Source organism: Aspergillus multicolor (genome assembly GCF_047715735.1).
Source record: "Aspergillus multicolor strain CBS 133.54 unplaced genomic scaffold BDW74scaffold_9, whole genome shotgun sequence".
Classification (NCBI taxonomy): Eukaryota; Fungi; Ascomycota; class Eurotiomycetes; order Eurotiales; family Aspergillaceae; genus Aspergillus; species Aspergillus multicolor.
Genome location: NW_027395960.1, coordinates 771,319 through 788,700, shown reverse-complemented (window position 1 = coordinate 788,700; position 17,382 = coordinate 771,319). Strand labels below are relative to the sequence as shown.

The 17,382-nt window shown below is 50.8% G+C and overlaps 6 protein-coding genes across 6 annotated transcripts; 4 read left to right on the top strand and 2 right to left on the bottom strand.

Moving 5' to 3' along the window:
- Nucleotides 1-2,005: 2,005 nt before the first annotated feature.
- On the top strand, nt 2,006-2,484 carry BDW74DRAFT_177327 (uncharacterized protein; the record flags this gene model as incomplete). Its single annotated transcript, XM_073728853.1, has 3 exons — nt 2,006-2,122; nt 2,209-2,250; nt 2,308-2,484. 3 exons carry the CDS (start codon nt 2,006-2,008, stop codon nt 2,482-2,484), a joined length of 336 nt encoding a protein of 111 aa, XP_073585037.1.
- Nucleotides 2,485-3,280: 796 nt separating this feature from the next.
- BDW74DRAFT_151694 (eukaryotic translation initiation factor 3 subunit E) lies at nt 3,281-5,436 on the bottom strand. Its single transcript, XM_073724234.1, has 3 exons — nt 4,204-5,436; nt 3,951-4,145; nt 3,281-3,888 (listed from the first exon to the last, which is right to left on the bottom strand). The coding sequence occupies exons 1-3, from the start codon at nt 5,337-5,339 to the stop codon at nt 3,870-3,872; spliced, it is 1,350 nt and encodes a 449-aa protein (XP_073585036.1). The 5' UTR covers nt 5,340-5,436; the 3' UTR covers nt 3,281-3,869.
- A 65-nt stretch (nt 5,437-5,501) lies between these two features.
- BDW74DRAFT_151691 (mitochondrial 54S ribosomal protein mL49) lies at nt 5,502-6,980 on the top strand. Its single transcript, XM_073724233.1, has 3 exons — nt 5,502-5,851; nt 5,959-6,353; nt 6,411-6,980. Exons 1-3 carry the CDS (start codon nt 5,695-5,697, stop codon nt 6,459-6,461), a joined length of 603 nt encoding a protein of 200 aa, XP_073585035.1. The 5' UTR covers nt 5,502-5,694; the 3' UTR covers nt 6,462-6,980.
- A 51-nt stretch (nt 6,981-7,031) lies between these two features.
- Nucleotides 7,032-10,606, bottom strand: BDW74DRAFT_140843 (putative ARID/BRIGHT domain protein (SWI1)). Its single transcript, XM_073722523.1, has one exon. It carries the CDS (start codon nt 10,409-10,411, stop codon nt 7,475-7,477), a length of 2,937 nt encoding a protein of 978 aa, XP_073585034.1. The 5' UTR covers nt 10,412-10,606; the 3' UTR covers nt 7,032-7,474.
- Nucleotides 10,607-12,977: 2,371 nt separating this feature from the next.
- Nucleotides 12,978-14,721, top strand: rpt3 (proteasome regulatory particle base subunit RPT3). The gene is made up of 6 exons (XM_073724232.1): nt 12,978-13,237; nt 13,292-13,333; nt 13,388-13,486; nt 13,548-13,834; nt 13,904-14,567; nt 14,623-14,721. Exons 1-6 carry the CDS (start codon nt 13,080-13,082, stop codon nt 14,639-14,641), a joined length of 1,269 nt encoding a protein of 422 aa, XP_073585033.1. The 5' UTR covers nt 12,978-13,079; the 3' UTR covers nt 14,642-14,721.
- A 738-nt stretch (nt 14,722-15,459) lies between these two features.
- Nucleotides 15,460-17,224, top strand: BDW74DRAFT_151687 (uncharacterized protein). The gene is made up of 4 exons (XM_073724231.1): nt 15,460-15,673; nt 15,749-15,890; nt 15,939-16,593; nt 16,650-17,224. Exons 1-4 carry the CDS (start codon nt 15,575-15,577, stop codon nt 16,936-16,938), a joined length of 1,185 nt encoding a protein of 394 aa, XP_073585032.1. The 5' UTR covers nt 15,460-15,574; the 3' UTR covers nt 16,939-17,224.
- Nucleotides 17,225-17,382: the final 158 nt, after the last annotated feature.

Genomic DNA, 17,382 nt, shown 5'->3' with positions numbered 1-17,382 from the left:
CATACTTCCTTCCTCCTGTGATAGCCCATGATAGGCCAAGTCATCATCGGTGGTCCGGGCGCATTGTATGATGCCGACAATCGTACGCTGGTTATTGGGGCCAGAGCTGCCCTCCAAGTCACCCCGTCCGAAGTGTGAGCATCCCAGAGATGTGCTGTTGTCTCCCAAAGACCGCTGTCGATGACTGGCGGAATATCACTTATATGAGTTACCAAGAACCAATCATGGCCTAATGTCAGCATGCTCGGTGTGTTGCACCAGCCACTTTGCCCGCGGTCTTCTCATAAACACATACTGTCGTTTCGCTGCCTAGTTGACTGAAACTCAGAACTTACGGTGCGACACCGCGGTAATAGATCCACAGATGGATCCGCCCACCTTTTGAGTCTCGACTACTGAGCATCCAGCCTAGGCCACAGGTTCGAGACGGTCGAGAATGTCGATCAATGGTCTAGATTGTGAGTTCAAGGCCTCGTCTATGGTCATTGACTATACTCATACCCCAACTCGAACAAAACAACACTCGCGTCGCGGGGTTCCTTCAGCGCGACTCATGGCCACCTATACCTGTTCGCCGTGTGGTCATTGCATACAGACTATTTTGGCGCGTTTATGCAGCAGCAGAGACTAGCAACAAACACCAAGGAATCAACGGGTCTGGCTGTCACCTTGCCAGGGAGCTTAACCATTGTGAAGTAAGCCGGACCTGGACAACATCGCAAAGTGGGCTGGGGAAATCCAATTCGCGACAGCATAAATGCCAATTGCTTGTGGAGGACCAATCGCGACCGTAGCGTATCCTTTCGTGCATTTCTATTTACTCCGACCCTGTCAATGACACTGCGTTGGAAAAGCCAAGTATCCTTCCGCAAATGGATTCTTGCATGCCTAAGACGTCGATACTTGGTGTTCGGGTGATTCTTATCCAGCTTTCCAACTACATCTATTCCGACTCGATGAGGCAGAGCACCAAGACCCGACAGGGCGGAGAGACGCGGAGCTTCGCTAGAAAAATAAATATGCGATCCTTCGAGAATGGGGACTCAACGTGATTGGTCTTTCTGTTCGAGCTCGGAGCTACAGCGGGCTGAACTCAACGTGGTTCTTTTCCGGATCTACGCCGCCCCATGATTCCAAGGAGTATCTCATCAGCCCGTTTCATGCAAGTGTCACTCCGCTTCGGTGGAGAGGTTTAGGCCTCTGCGGGCTTGGAAGAACGAGATTCGCAACCTGTCCCTAGTCTCCGGCGAACAGACGAAAATTGCGGGACGCACCGAGGAGGAGCTGCGCGCTGGGCTGTCGATGCCCCGTTCATGGAGCCACGGCATCATACATAAACTGGCGGATTACTCTGGATGCAGGAAGTAGGTTCACCGCAGAGTCGGCCAAGAACCAGAACAACTACCGGCAAATACCAGAAATTGCATCGATTTGTTGAAAGGGGCCTAATTCCTATTGTGTTCAAGCCTCACTTTTATTTTCGATATTACCGGAGCAAAAGGGTTGGATAAAAGAGTGAGGCGGTTTCGCCGGGATCCGACATGAACAGCAGACCCAAAAACAGTCCTCACAGCTCGCTCCATTGTTCATCTGTCTGTCACAGGATCCATAGTGAGCTTTCTTGTTGCCCCGGTTTCTTACAATTGCTGATAGTTTATATTATTAGACCTTGCTGATCAGCATGTCAGTCCGACTCCTTCTCCTGGGCCGGCGCCGACTCTTAAAGGTTATCCCCACGTAGAAACGCTGACCGTTTCCATTCCGCATTCCTTTGACTAATACTGCTCCCTTGCATGGAAGGAATATGCAAAGTATATTTACCTCTATAAAGGCGCTTGTATGTGCCTGCTTACGAGGCCCTCATAACCACCACTACTGCTGCCATACCGGGTGAAAGTACCTTCTCCCAAGAGGATTGACACTTTCAGCCACTTTCAGCCACTTGAAAACATACGCCAGGCATCTATCTCAATCCAGAACGTTCCGAGGCACAAGGAGAAAGAAGATGTCTCAGGTCCAACAGTACTGGCTGCCAGGGTATGGGCTCTCCCGTCAGATTGTCTTAGGCCAGATCCATTACTTCCTGGGACCAACTGCCACTGTCCGGCCATACACTTACCAGGTAAACCTCCGACTTGACTCCACGGATTCATCTTCACACCGTCTTGATGGAAACACCGCCCTGACGACTTACTTACGAGAGCAAAGGGGCGCGAAGGTTATCTGATTGTTGGCGTACCTCTGACAAGGGTATGTCCATTTCTTCAGGATAGGTCTGATGGATACGAGTACTAATGGGATGGCCAGGAACAAATCAACGATCTCGCCGTCATGTCGCGCGAATATGAACGGCAGGAAGCCCTCCGAATGAGCGTCGACCCCAATCCGCAATCAGAGCCCTACATCAACGAGATCATTCCAGTTCGGCTGTCATCGGGCCCTCCACGCCGACGGCCGGGAGAGTATGATTCCAGAAGGCGATAAATAGCTGTGCTATCTCATACACTGTTGCATTGTTTGCCAGCGTCGTCGTTTTCCGGGATACCTTTCTGTCTGAGCATATGTTCTTGCCCTACTTTCGCTTTCTCTTGGTTTCCCTTTCACATCGTACATGTACGCCACGCTTGCGGCCCTCTTTCAGGAACTGACCTCGTTGGTCGAGGAATATGAATCGTGAGGACTCAGCTCCCGTCGGCGAAAGGGAGTAAAGTGAGTCCCTGAGCACCAGCATTTCCTTCTCGGTGTTTCGGATCCCGTCTACCTCTACTGGACAATTACTCCTTTCATTCTTATCATCGAGTCAGTGTCTGCTCATACATGTCCAAGCATCCTGTCTCGGCTTCTCGGCTTTCCTCATTCTTTATGTTTCATTTCGGCACAGAGATATCCACTGCTCTAGATTTTTTTCCACTCCAATTGATCTACGTATCATTTTCATCTACCTACTCTTCTTCATCAACCTGGTTGGGATCGGTCTTAGTCTCGGTTTGGCGGGAGATACGAGAAAGCAGCTGCGTCCAATTTTAGTGGCTAGATGTCACTCTACTTGGACTACGCGGAGCCGGCAGCAGTCCACACCCATGTGTGTATCTAGTACTTCTAGAAGCATTTGCTTCTTGTGGGGCGAGAAACGGCAGGAATAGGATAGGAATAGGAACGGGAGCGAGGTTTGGGCTTGACGTACAATATATAGAGCTATCTTCTATACCATCTCACTCTGTATGCGCAGTTCAGTTATTAAGTGTGCATCTCGCCAGCCGATATCTGGGTTCAAAGATTGCCCAGGTGCATGCACCCTACTATAGTCTATCGTAAATACATCTGCCTCAATTACTCAACGCAGCCAGTAGTTTCGGACGCAGAAAGAAGTACTAATTTATTCAGATCATCTCTATAAATCATTCATAACAACATCGATCAGGTCAATACATCAAATCAAGTCAGGGAAGTTAGAAGGTTCGATGCCTCCTACCAGGGGTAATCTCAGGCCCCGGGTCCCATTATCACATGAGCGGAACAGATGGTCTTCTACCGCTTCAGATCTTCTCATCTTCCTTGTACTCGATTGGTATCTTGTTGATTCGGCAGCCAGCGACTAGGGAGTAGAAGAAAGAAGATAGAGATAGATAGATAACGTAAGGTAGGAAGGTAGGTAAATAGGAAAATGAGTAAGTTGAAACGTCGAAAAGCGGGACCACCTGAACGCCGGCCTGATGCCACTCTGCTGGATTCCATCATATCATATCATTCAAGACGAGAAGAAGCCCGCGCATGACTGCGGGGAAGCTACCAACATGAACAGAACCAACAAGGGAATAGGGAGATCATAGATTTCTTTTTTGAGATTCGGATGGGGCGGGGTTGTTTATTTATTTCGCAACGGCCGCGCTGAAAGGTGCGGATTAGTTATTGTTGTGAGACCTTGATAGGGGCAATACAGGCTGACGAACCTCAGAACTTGTGTCCGGAAGAAAGCACCCTTCGTCCTCTCGATGACTTGCTGGTATACGGATTGAGGGGGGTGGTTCATGATAACTGTGCCCTCCTTGTAGTCGATCTTGGCGTCGACCCGGGTGTCGCGGATCAGGTTGACAATCCACTTCTCACCTTCATCCTGGTTGAGACCAAGACGGGTAGAGAGATCCCTAATAAGCTGTTAGCATTATCTCCCGTTTGTGATATCTCACGGCTTGCGCCACATACTTGATATCGATACGCTGGTGGATCTTGCAGTAGCTCTCGGAGATGAGGTGTCGGGCGGCCTCAACAAAGGCATCGGCAGCGGAAACGAGGAAGAAGTCACTGCGCAGAACCTCTTCGGCCTCACCGAGCTTCTTCTGAGCCTCCTCAAAGTCGAACTCAATGTACAGCGCCTTGACAAAGTCGGTAATCGGGTCTGAGTATTCGTAGCCCTCCTGGCGAACGACGCGAACCAGATCCTTCAATTGCTTCTGGTATGCGCTGCTGTTCTTGTGAGCGCGATTCCGGTTTGTGATAACGGCGGCAGCGAGGTATCGGAGAATCCAGGGGCAGCTGGTCTGGATGGTGTTGATGTAGGCGGGGGAGAAGAAGAGGTCGGTCAGGACATCGCGGGCGGGGTCGTGGTTGAAAAAGGGGAAGAGCGACCAGTGGATCAACCAGGAGCGGTTGTGAAGTTGACCCACGGGGTTGTTGAAGAGTCTCGTCTCAATGGAGTCCTTGGCCTTCTGGACCTCCTCCATGGCGGCCTCCCAGTTGGTGGTGAGAATCTCGGAAGCTAGCTTACCCCATGTAGCCGAGGCGACCTTGTCGTTATCGGTGGAAAGAACACGGAACTGGTAAAGGAGCTCAGCAGCATTATTGTAGCTACCGCAACTGTACTGGAAGCGGCCGTAGTCGTAAAGGCTGTTGACCATCTCAATCGTAACTCCGTGCTGTTCCTCGAGGAACTTCAAGTTAGCAACCTTGTCGCTTCGCAGGTTGCCGACAACAGCCTCGTCCTGCAGCAGCTCGGTGATCTTCTCGCTCTCATCCTGGTAGTGTTGCAGCTTGGCAAGAACCTCCTCCCTCTTCTTAACGAACTCGTCGGGGATTGTGTCGGAGTTGTTGATTTCCTGCCACAAGTTGGCCACATAGTCGGTCATGTTTGTGTGCTTCAGGAGCTCGTACTTCGCGCGGACAATCTCTGAGTCGTCATCCTGGCCGGAGCTGAATTCGAGCAGAGGGAAGACGAGGTGACGGTCGAGGTAGGGGATAAGCTTGGGCAGAAGGTCATACTGGTTGGCGATGTCTTCGGCGGTTTTGTGGGCGGCGGCGCCGCTGAGGAGGGTCTCAGCGGAAGGGGGGACGTTGGCTGCCATGATGAGCAGCGACAAGGCAGAGACCGGAAAGGTGGTGACGAAAGAGGGGATGGGACGGAGGCTTCGTCTTGGATGAGGAGCAAAGTGTGCGGCTTCTTTTCAGATTCAGAAAATGTGGGCGGAGGGTTGGTCTGGGCGCTAAGCTATTAGGGGACTAGCGGCAAGTCTCCGCTCAGAACGCAAAAAGTCCTGCTTCTGCCCGTCTCTATCAAATCAGACCATCATCGAGTCCCTCTCCTCGTCTATCTCCCCTCGCCCTCTATCCCCGTGGTCCATTCTTCCTCGGAGGGCAATCTAGCGCGGAACCTGCGCGGCATTCATTTCCTTCGGCCTTCCCCACGGACTCCTTGCACAGATGGCTTCTCTCATGCAGTCTCTACCAGCCTCCGCCGTTCGCAAGCAGTCGACGGTCGTGTCAGGCTATATCCAACGCGCTGCGCAGCCCGTTGCTTCCTCCGGGATACGTAGCTCAGTGTCTTCCAACTGCTCCCAATCTAGATTGATCAGCTCTCGTACGTTTTAGCTATTCCGTTAGCCACCGGTGCCCGTACCTTCCATAGCTATGGGCTTAGAACGCGGATTTGAAGAGATTGTCTGTACCATACTAACTTCCCCCTAGAAACAGCTTTTCAATCTCACCGCGCTTCTTCCAAGTCATCCATCTCCACGCAGCAACGCCGGACATTCCTCGCCCAACTGAAACGTCAATCCCCGACCCTCAAAGTGAACAGCACTCCCAGCAGCATCACCACCCCTCCCCCAGCAGCCGCCAACCTGTCCCTCACAAACCTCCCATACTTCGTTCGCCGGACACCGTCAAACCAGCTCCCTATCTATCTCGTTACCAAGGCCGGCGGGACCAAGCAGCAGACCAAGATTCAGAAGACAGAAGGCGACCTGGACGCTTTCAGACGCGACCTTGCCCTGTACCTGGGACTTGAGTCCGCCGAGCGCAATGCTGCAAAGAGTTCTGATATTACTATCAACCGACTGAACGGGCACATCATCGTCAAGGTACGTCTTTCCTAGTGCATCGGGATCGGAATCGGGAGCTAACAGTGTTTTAAACAGGGCTGGCGAAAACCCGAAATCCAAAAGTTCATGCTTGAGCGTAATTTTTAAATCGTGGTCACGATATTATATCTCCTGATTGCGCTCTAATCCACGCTAATCGACACCCTGTCATCCTCTCTTCACCCATATCTACTTCCATCCGAACTAAAACGAACATGAACCCAATCTTCCGGGTCAATGCCATTGCGAATGCCAGCATGGATCTCAAAAGACGACGCTGTCCAGAATATACGTGCGAGCGACTAGACAAGGGGCAAAACGCTGAAGCTTTGACCAGCCTTTTCCAATTGATATAGCCGCTTACTCCACGTTTCCACCTTTATCATATTAGGTCTAGCCTATGTAGGTACGGGTTGCCGGTACCTACCTTTCTCATCGTTATCTCTCGATTGATCGATGTGCATGTACATTTCTATATCTTGTTTGTCCAGGAGTTCTGTTTTATTTCCTTTCTCTTCTCATGTCTTCTTCTTTTCCTCTCTCTCTTCCTACTGTCCTCTTATTGCTGGCGTGGCTTAGGCATTCTGTATGTAATAGTGCATATTCAATGATCTCATGGCTATTCATCGGTGTACGTCGTAGTCATCGTCAGCTCCTTTAATACGTACTTGCTATAGAGAACTAGAAGACAACGTTATCAATACGCGCAATGACCAGCAGAGCACGAATAGCCTTGAGGTAAAATATTGGCGCTTACCCCTACCGCGCTTATGCATGATGAACGAATATGGAAACGGTGTCCAATATCGCAGCTGGATGAGCTTTAGATAAGGGAGAAGGCAAGTATATATCTGATAAAGGTCGTAAGATCTTTTGCCCGAGGGTATTGAGCATTGTACAGAGCGATGAAGACAGAAGAATACACATTGTCACGCCTGACCTTTTCCACCGGCGCCAGACGAAGCAAAACAACAGCATCAGTAAGAACGGTTAAAAGTAAATAATTTACTGAAAGGTAATTGATAAAAGACATGACAGAAGAAGACGTCACTGATTGAAGTTCAGAAATAGTCAATGCCGTCGCTAGTAAGTAGACCAATAAAAGAGGAGGACGTGGTTCATCATTCGGCGAGCCGCGCATACGTTATCAACTGCCGGACGACACCGGGGTCAACATTTGGCATCAGCAGCGCGCCGAGTAAACTTTCCTTCTTTGGAAGAATCCCGGACGGAAACCGTGAGGTTGAGTCTGTATCGGCATATTTTGATTTCTCTGCCAAGCGCCGAAGAATCGCCAAGCCGCGGTTGATGATTGACCCGTAAACTTCGGCTTCTTCAGCCTGGGCCCTTACGGCGTGTGTTTGGCGGACGTTGTGGAGGGGCGGGGGGACACGCTCTGTGCTTAGGAGACATGAAAGGCGGAGGAGATGTATGGCGAAACCATCCACGGATTCCAGCCAAGACTTGGCGGTAGTCCCCTCGGCAAACCCTGCCAGGATATCTGCAGCAAGGAGCCCCTGCATTAGGAATACTTTGCGAATGTCTGCTATTGCGAAAGGCTTCCTGGGCTGGTTGGGAACGGGGCAAATTGCAAGACCAAAGGCGCGGGTTAGAAGCTCTTGTTGAGCGGTAGAACCTCCATCGCTAGAGAATATTGTCCGGAAGAACGTCCGATTTGGTTCATCGCGCGCCAGCAATTTAGCCAGGCTATCAACAGCAGCTGGGGTATATTTATGGATGGCCGGGTTATAGGCCGTGAACATGACACCGTCCGATGACGTGGCGGGGCCCGGGAAGGGAGCGAATGACAGAAGAAAGTGTAGAAGACAGAGAGCTTCCTCTTTACTGGGTAAATGGATTGCACCGCCCACATTACTCAGGTAAATGAGAGTATCTTTCATGAAGTCCAGCGTGTTTTGATGAGTCCGAAGAAGCATGTTCCTAGTGCCGAGGTAACGGATAATTGTTGAAAAGAATTCGACGACTGGAGGAGTGGATAATATAGCGAAGTTCTGATCGAAAAACGAAAAATTGCGCAAAATGGTGGTTATACAGATGAGCCTATCGACAGCTCTGTCGAGTTCGTATTCAGTACTTCCAAACTCAGCAACTGAGGCCAAAGATGTCCACTCGGATTGGCATCCACGCTTAATCTCTTCGTAAGATGGCAGTAACATCATATCAGAGACCTCTGGTGCATGCTCTGCAAGAAGCTCTGCTTGGTCTTCCGCGCACTCGATCAAGCTATCAACTAGATCATCGCAGTTATCCAATGATATTTGCACTGCGGGTTCAGCAGAGAGGGAGATAAGTGCATCTAGTGACACTCGCATCTCGGCATGAATTCCGGATTTGATACCCATTGTCAAAGCATGAATATCAATTATTCCAAGCTCAGCAAATGATGGTACAGTTGGTTTTAGCCTAGCAATCTCTTCTCCAAGCTGGGACATCTCTCCAACAGCAATCGGCCCATGGAACTTATGATCCGAGATGACCATTGGTTTGAATGTGTCCTGTATTGGTTGCCCAAGAGGCCGGTTAAATGATTGGTCAACCTCTTCAGTAGGCTTCCCAATGATAGATCCCGGTCCTTTCTCAGACGGGGCGGGCGACTGGGTAGATAATTGCCCGTTAAGGTCATGGGGAGTGGTGGGGGGTTGCGACAGACGTGAAACGCTGAGACGATGTTGGCCCGGTTGTTTGTTTTGCGTCTTGACTTGCGTTGGGGTTGCAAATCCATTGGCGGCCCCCTGATGAGCATTGTTTGGCGTCGACGTACCGGCAGGTGAGGGATGCCCTAGCTGCTGAGGGCCGTCAAACCCTGGTGTCTGCTTAATGGCGGGAGACTGAAATTGCATGCCAGACGGATCACTGGGCTGCCGGGGTAATGAAGGCTGTTGGACCTGGTCCGCAAACTGTTTCTGTTGAGTGCTGAGAAAAGCTTGTTCGTAGGCGGCGAGAGTCCGCTGATAGAGATCTCGAATCTCTTGGACAGCCATGGGAAACTGCACAGGTGGGAAATGCAGTTGTTGAGCTATTACCGGCCACATATTTGCAGCGGCGACCTTCTTTGAGCCCCCAAGTTTCATGACCGCGGCATATAGCTGTACAAGGTTGATCGGGCGGCCAGAAACAATCGGGTTAGGATCCAGGGGTAAATTTCTTGACATCATGAATTTCGACAAAGATCGCATGAAACCCTCGGGGTTGGGTGGCTTGGCCATGGTCTGTTGCATCTGCCTAATAGCCGCCATTTGCTGAGGGTTTGGAGCGTTCATGCCTGCCATCATTGGACGACCAGCCATTGCGGAGTTCACGGCGCGGTTTTGACCCTGCATCTGCATGGCATGTATTCGCTGTTGTTGCTGTTGGGCGGCGAGTGCCTGTTGGTATCCTGGTGGCATACCACCAAACTGCGCCTGCATCGGCGCCTGTACAGATGCCGATGTCATGGCAGGAGTAGGCGAAAATCCAGCTCCCATCCCCTGAGGGAAATGCTGGGCTGGCATGAAAGAATTACTTTGAGGCGTGTTTACCCGGCTTGGGTGGTCGGTTTGCGCAGGGGACATCTGGTTTCCAACATGAGGTCCGGCTGGCGAAAAAGGACTTGGAGAGGCCGTCCCCATTCTTTGCGCACCATGTTGGTCGAAGTCTTGCATAATCGGGGACTGCGAAACATTCGCAGATGCGCCTTGTTGAAGATGTTGGAATTGTCCCGGATGGGAGAATTGAGGCGCCCCATTGACAGGACCTTGGAAACCAGGATACGGGACTTGAGGTGTCTGAGAGCGGGAAGAAAGTGCCCCAGGAGCTTGCCTGGGCGACATGGAGATTCCATCTTCTGGTCGCGGCCGTTTTGAAGGGATCACCTGGTTGGGGTTGGCGAATCCAGGAGACGCGTTTCTTGGTACACCATTGAACATGCGCTGGAACTGATTCGGATCGGGAGTAGGAGATGCGTGGAGAAAGGCAGCAGAGGGGTCAATGGTCGCCTGATGGAAGGCGCCATTTTCATGGTTTGGGAGGCTCGAGGCGTCAAGGGGCCAGGCATTCATGTCGTGCGATTTTGCCAACCCATCTGCAAGGCGAAAGGAGCTGTTAGAGATGACACAAATGCAACGTTTCCATCATTCGACGTGCGACCGGTGCGGAAAGCGGGAAGAATAGAAGTCCCAGCATTTCACTTCACAATATCGGCGAGCTTAATGCCGCGAATTGTGATGGATGTTTAGGAGTGTCGACGCGTCTGTTTGGAGTCGCTGGTCGCGCCTTGGTCTGCGACACGACCGAGGCGAAGCCACACCCGAAACAGATCAACGCAACGCGAAGCGACGTCAAGGAACAAAAGGAAAGCAGGGTAATTGTATTACAAATTGTCTCACGCAACCATAGAATAAGATGAATAAGATAAGAAAAGGATGTACATACCGACAAGGCTGGACTATTAAAATGCCGACTCGCAAGCGGAGGAGGGTGCCAGTCCCGAAATAGAGCAGTTGGCTGGAGTGACTGCGAGGGATGTGAGGTCACGGGACCTGCGAAAGCGTCTAATGGCAGGCGAGTCAGCATATGGGCGGACGGTCGCTCATGAAGCAACATGGATTAACAGCACAACATCAAGGCAGGAGTATACAAATTAGCATAAAAAAGAAGTGTAATAATACACAAAATGATCACAACCATCCGGAGAGCGCCATAAAGTGCGGTGGTTCCGTCGGATGTCGGCCAGTAAGGTGCGTGGCCACAAGACAGTAGTGCGTGCCACAAGTCCAATGACGGGACGATGGGCGGCGGGGACGATGGTATGAAAACAGAAACGTACCTTAAGATAGTGCACCATACAATGTAGTACGGTATTCACTGGGCCAGAATCCTGTATTTTATGAAAAACTAAATAAAGACGGAATTTTCGATCGCGTGGAAAGGCCGACGAGTGGAGGCACAAGGAGATGGGGGATGCCGGGAATGGGGACGGGCGTGGAGGAAGGCAACCCCGGATTCAATCAAAAGGGTGGCTGGAATATCAAAAGTATGACGGAGACTGGCGTATAACTTTCCAGTAAGTTATTTACCAGATCTGAGCAGTAATAATCTTAGCAGCAGAGACACAGGAGAAGCAACAGTCGGTTAGCAGGGCGGAAAGGGGTCAGTCGATTGCAACTCCCACTTGAGAGGCGCGGGACATAACGTTGTTCCGCTCCGGATGGGAATTCCAAACCTCACGCTCGGCCACTCATAGTGAAAGCAAGGAATGCCGTGCTTAGCGGGGAAACCATCAGATCTCTTGGGTGTTGCGACTGGGGTTCTGGATGAAGCTCGATTTTTGTCGCTCAAAAGAACAGAGCAGGAGAACAGCTGCTGGGCCAAGGTTAGCATCTACCTCGATTTAGCTCAGTATATTTCGGCATTGCTGAGCCTCCTGGTGCTGATCGCGGCAGACTCGTGCTCGATCAGCAGCAAGTAATGCTCTCTATGGTCATGGTTCCGTGGGATTTGCACAGGTGCCTGGTGACTTTGTATATCATCTGAAAAGCTGCCAGGAGTTCATTGCTCCGCTGCTTAGCTGAGGACCGAGAGTCACGCTGGAAGCAGGTATAGTTAGTGTGAGCAACGCAGTAGCACCGAGAAGGCCAGTGTAGTCTAGCGACCAGGTCCGAAAAGAAAGGGCACTGCAGAAATGGATTTCAGAGAAGAAATCAAAGACAAGAAAAAGAGGATGGAAGAAAGGGATTGGAGAGTTCGGTCACGGAGAGAGGATTATTTATAACGGCTCATGTTGCCCACCTGATGGAAATGATCCGCCCAATCTTGAGTGCGTCAAAAGGTATGGATGAGCTATGACGGAGCTGGAACTGTTTGACAACCCCCTCGCTGTATCCCAATTTAATCCATGGGCGCATCCAACTCTAGAACCCTTAATCACGGGTTTGCAAGAGAGCTCCGTGCCTTGTCCATAGATTGCTGTCCCACCTGCCACGTCCATATAAATGCTCCACCACGATGAGAGATTGGGCTGGTTTTGAAGACATGGGTTGCCTCCTGAATGGTTGCAGAAGCGAACCCAGTGTTCTTTTGACCGTAAAGCATTGCTCCTGAGACTGAAATTGAATGGAATAGATGCTTCAGCCCCAGACGCCGCGTTGTCTACTGCGTCATTTCAGACCAGGCATTTGAAATCAGTGGTTGTTGCCGAACCGGTGATCAACAGCAATACGCTAAAGTTGAAATGCTCTAAGTAAGATCCCGAGGAGATTACAGTTACACGCAGGGAGACTCGTACGGAGAAGATAGAAGTCTTGTCACTTTGACCTGAAATCCAATAGTACGTACCTCGCCGAATAGCAGCCAATTGCTCGAGACTATTGTAGGCGAAATGTCTGTTCCTGTGGTTGCAAGGCGTCTTAGGCGGGATTGACGATGCATTCTTCACGCTCCTAATACTTAGTATCCAACGCATGCATCTAACTGCCCTGTAAACTATCGCATGCAATCCACCTGGATCTTGAAACTATAGGCGCGCCGCTTATGATGGAACGCCAAGCCAAGGTCACGTGCTATGAGCTACGCCATCCCGGGAGCATCGTTGCTGAAGGCGAAGCTCCAGATCTTTCCAAACACCCCAACTACATCCCGCAGCTACAACCATCACTTTGTCTCCGACGTCCTCTCGAAAGTCTCACCCAAACCTCCTTTTTCTCACGCCTTCAACAAGAGCCATCCGCAATGGGAGACGTTGCCGTGGAGAACCCGGCGAGCGCCCTCTCGTCTTACACGAAGGCAGCTCCCTTGGATACTATTCCGAACATCGATTCGCTCGAAGGCACAGGGGCCGATGACGGCGATGAATACGCCACTTTGAAGAAACTGCAAAGGCATTTAGAGTATGTTACGACCAGAATCCGAAGCCCGCTTTCAAGCTGACCGAATGACTTCAGGTACATTAAGCTCCAAGAGGAATACATCAAAGATGAGCAAAGGTTTGTTTGCTGTCGCGAATCATTACGCTGTTGATTATTAATCTCATGCTGTAGGAGCTTGAAGAGGGAACTTGTTCGTGCACAGGAGGAAATCAAGCGGATACAGAGCGTACCCTTGGTGATAGGCCAGTTTATGGAAGCGATTGATCAGAAGTACGACAGTCCGCAGTTTCGCAAATCTTAAGGCTGAGGGATGAACTAACATCGACCATAGCACCGGTATTGTACAGTCGTCGACCGGATCGAACTACGTTGTCCGCATTCTCTCCACCCTTGATCGCGAAAAGCTGAAGCCATCGTCCTCCGTTGCTCTGCATCGTCATTCCAATGCCCTTGTTGATATTCTACCTCCAGAGGCAGACTCTTCTATTGCCATGTTGGGCGAGAATGAAAAACCGGATGTCACATACGCGGACGTTGGTGGCCTTGATATGCAGAAACAGGAAATCAGAGAAGCCGTTGAGCTTCCTCTGACGCACTTCGACCTCTACAAGCAAATCGGTATGGATCTACTTCTCGCTCGTTTGTGTCACTTGTCGCTTTTCTAATGAATGTCTTGCCTCTCTCCAGGTATCGATCCTCCTCGCGGTGTTCTCTTATACGGCCCTCCCGGTACCGGAAAAACTATGCTTGTCAAGGCCGTTGCAAACAGCACGACGGCTAGCTTCATTCGAGTGAACGGTTCAGAATTCGTGCAGAAGTATCTCGGAGAGGGGCCTCGTATGGTCCGCGATGTTTTCAGAATGGCGCGAGAGAACTCGCCGGCTATCATTTTCATCGATGAAATTGATGCTATCGCTACGAAGCGTTTCGATGCACAGACTGGTGCTGACCGCGAAGTTCAGCGTATCCTGCTTGAGCTTCTAAACCAGATGGATGGTTTCGAGCAAACAAGCAACGTCAAGGTTATCATGGCCACCAACCGAGCAGATACCCTGGATCCAGCCCTGCTTCGACCCGGTCGTCTGGACCGTAAGATCGAATTCCCCTCTCTCCGGGATAGGAGAGAACGCCGCCTTATTTTCTCCACCATCGCGTCTAAAATGTCTTTGTCGCCTGAGGTGGATCTGGACTCGCTTATTGTCCGAAATGAGCCTTTGTCTGGTGCTGTTATTGCAGCGATCATGCAAGAGGCAGGTCTCCGCGCAGTTCGCAAGAACCGATACAACATCATTCAATCCGACCTTGAAGATGCTTACTCTGCTCAAGTCAAGACCGGGCAGGAAGCCGACAGGTATATTCTCAGTGCTGCTTTTATCAATTCTGATATGGTACTAATTATGTTTTAGACTCGAATTCTACCGGTAGATAGTTTGTCGTTCCATAATGTGAGGTGGTGTCCTTGGCTGTGCATAGCGAGAAGGTAGAAATAAACTGTATTATCAGAATCTCTGGCTAGAAATGGTAGTATAATGCCTCCTGCTTAGTGTGCGCTGGTTTGGTACGTAGTAATGGTTACTTGATGATCAATTACGTGGCTGATGCAACGCGGAAGTATATATTCGTATCACTCGCTGTGCTATGTGGATCACCAAGGAACCCATTTCTCTCAACTTCCTTGAATTTTTCTCAGAACCTACCTACTCCGTAATGATAGTTAACCCATAATCCGGCGATAATACAAGCAACAGAACGCTATAGTTCCCCTGAAGCTGGCTTAGACTCCGCGATAACAATGATCTCGCAAGGTTATCCCAGCATCTCAGGATTCGTGCCTGACGATCTTGCTGCATGCCTAAGGTTAAGATGTCGGCTGATAAGGAGCATCTAGTCCGTATCTGTCGGCGCTTATCATGCTCCAGCTTGCTTGCGTGATAAAGCCTCAAGGTACTCCATACCCGAAGACATCCAAGTAAAAACACCGTAACAAGCTTAGAGTGTGCGGAATATTTTGAGGATAAAGTGTAGGTATTATACTACGACTAAAAGAGACCCTTTTCGTTATACAACGGAGAGAAACGCAGTTACCTTTAAGCTCGTCTGCCTAAACGCCGGGTCCGATGACGCAGATGGGGTTGCGGTGATTGGCTGCCCCCCGTGTCGCTCCGCAACCAGTCTGAGCAGGTCACCCGGGGCCGCCTGAGCACTGCATCATCTCACCTCTCCTGCTCGACCTCATCTTCCATCTCCAACCCCTTCCTATCATCTCGCCGCTCCTCCCATCATCGCCCTGGTCTTTATTTGTAAAGCTCATTCTTTCGCTTCGCTCCCTCACTCATTTTGATCTCGTCTTCGCCCATCATGAAGACCTCCTTGCTCACAGCTTCCGTGCTGCTGGGCTATGCCTCCGCCGAGGTCCACAAGCTCAAGCTCAACAAGGTCCCCCTGACCGAACAGTTTGTAAGTATTCAAGATGATTCCATCTAATGAAGATGATAAAAGCCGGCTGTGACTGTTACTGATGCACATGGATAGATCACTCGCAACATTGCCGACCATGCAAACGCTCTGGGCCAGAAGTACATGGGCCAGTTCCAGCAGCAGGTGCTTGATGACGAGCCCGTCAACGCCCTTGGCAGCCACGATGTCTTGGTTGACAACTTCATGAACGCCCAATGTATGTTATCTCAGTCCCTTCGCGGCTGAGGAATACTGACTTTGCTAGACTTCTCTGAGATCACGCTCGGTACCCCTCCCCAGTCCTTTAAAGTCGTCCTCGATACTGGTAGCTCCAACCTGTGGGTTCCATCGTCGGAGTGTGGTTCCATCGCCTGCTATCTCCACCAGAAGTTTGATTCTTCCTCCTCTTCCACGTACAAGAAGAACGGCACCGAGTTCGCCATCAGGTACGGATCCGGCAGCTTGAGCGGATTCGTGTCCAAGGACAACCTTCAGATCGGTGACTTGAAGGTCAAGGGACAAGACTTTGCCGAGGCTACTAGCGAGCCTGGTTTGGCGTTTGCCTTTGGCCGCTTCGACGGCATTCTCGGTCTCGGATTCGACACCATCTCCGTCAACAAGATTGTCCCTCCCTTTTACAACATGATTAACCAGGGTCTCCTTGACGAGCCAGTCTTTGCTTTCTACCTTGGAGATGCCAACAAGGAGGGCGACAGCTCCGTGGCCACATTCGGTGGTATTGACAAGGACCACTATGAGGGCGAGCTGATTAAGATTCCCCTTCGCCGCAAGGCCTACTGGGAGGTTGACCTTGACGCCATTGCTCTTGGCAACGAGGTTGCTGAGCTCGAGAACACTGGTGTCATCCTCGACACCGGTACTTCTCTGATTGCCCTCCCTTCCAACCTCGCTGAAATGATGTAAGTAGTACCCCTGCCAGCTTGCGTTCTTTGACCAGATACTGACATTTGGAAAGCAACTCTGAAATTGGTGCCAAGAAGGGATTCACTGGCCAGTACAGCATTGACTGTGCCAAGCGCGATTCTCTTCCCGACCTCACGTTCACTCTGGCTGGCCATAACTTCACCATCGGTCCCCACGGCTACACCCTCGAGGTCCAGGGATCTTGCATCAGCGCTTTCATGGGCATGGACTTCCCCGAGCCCGTTGGCCCTCTTGCCATTCTCGGTGATGCTTTCTTGCGCAAGTGGTACAGCGTGTATGACCTCGGCAACGGCGCCGTTGGTCTTGCCAAGGCCAAGTAAATGGTCAGGCAATCGTCGTTTATGTACCCTACTTCGTCCGCGCCTTGATTTGCCGCTTGTTTTCTGCTCGAGTGAGGAGCCCTATGTCGGACACCTCAGTAGCTGCTATTGTGAATGATCTTATGGCTTAATTTCGAAGCTGAGGAACAACTGTTCACCTGTCTCCCTAATCGGCGATTCGTTGTGATAATGTTGTGGCTCATCGTTATTGAATTTTGCCTGAGCTAGTGGCACCCTGTGGCTGCAAAGTAGCATTTAGACCTGAATGGCCATCTCAATCACAGAATCCATAGCAACGTAGCGTAGCCTAGCAGTAAGTACCCAGTACAAAGGAACCTTGGCCCCGGCGAAACGAGGCGCGTGCTTGGAGCTAGTCGGACAGCTTACAGGTCTGGGCCGAGTCTGGAGCACGGCCCCGCACGGTCAGCTTTTACCGCCTACAGA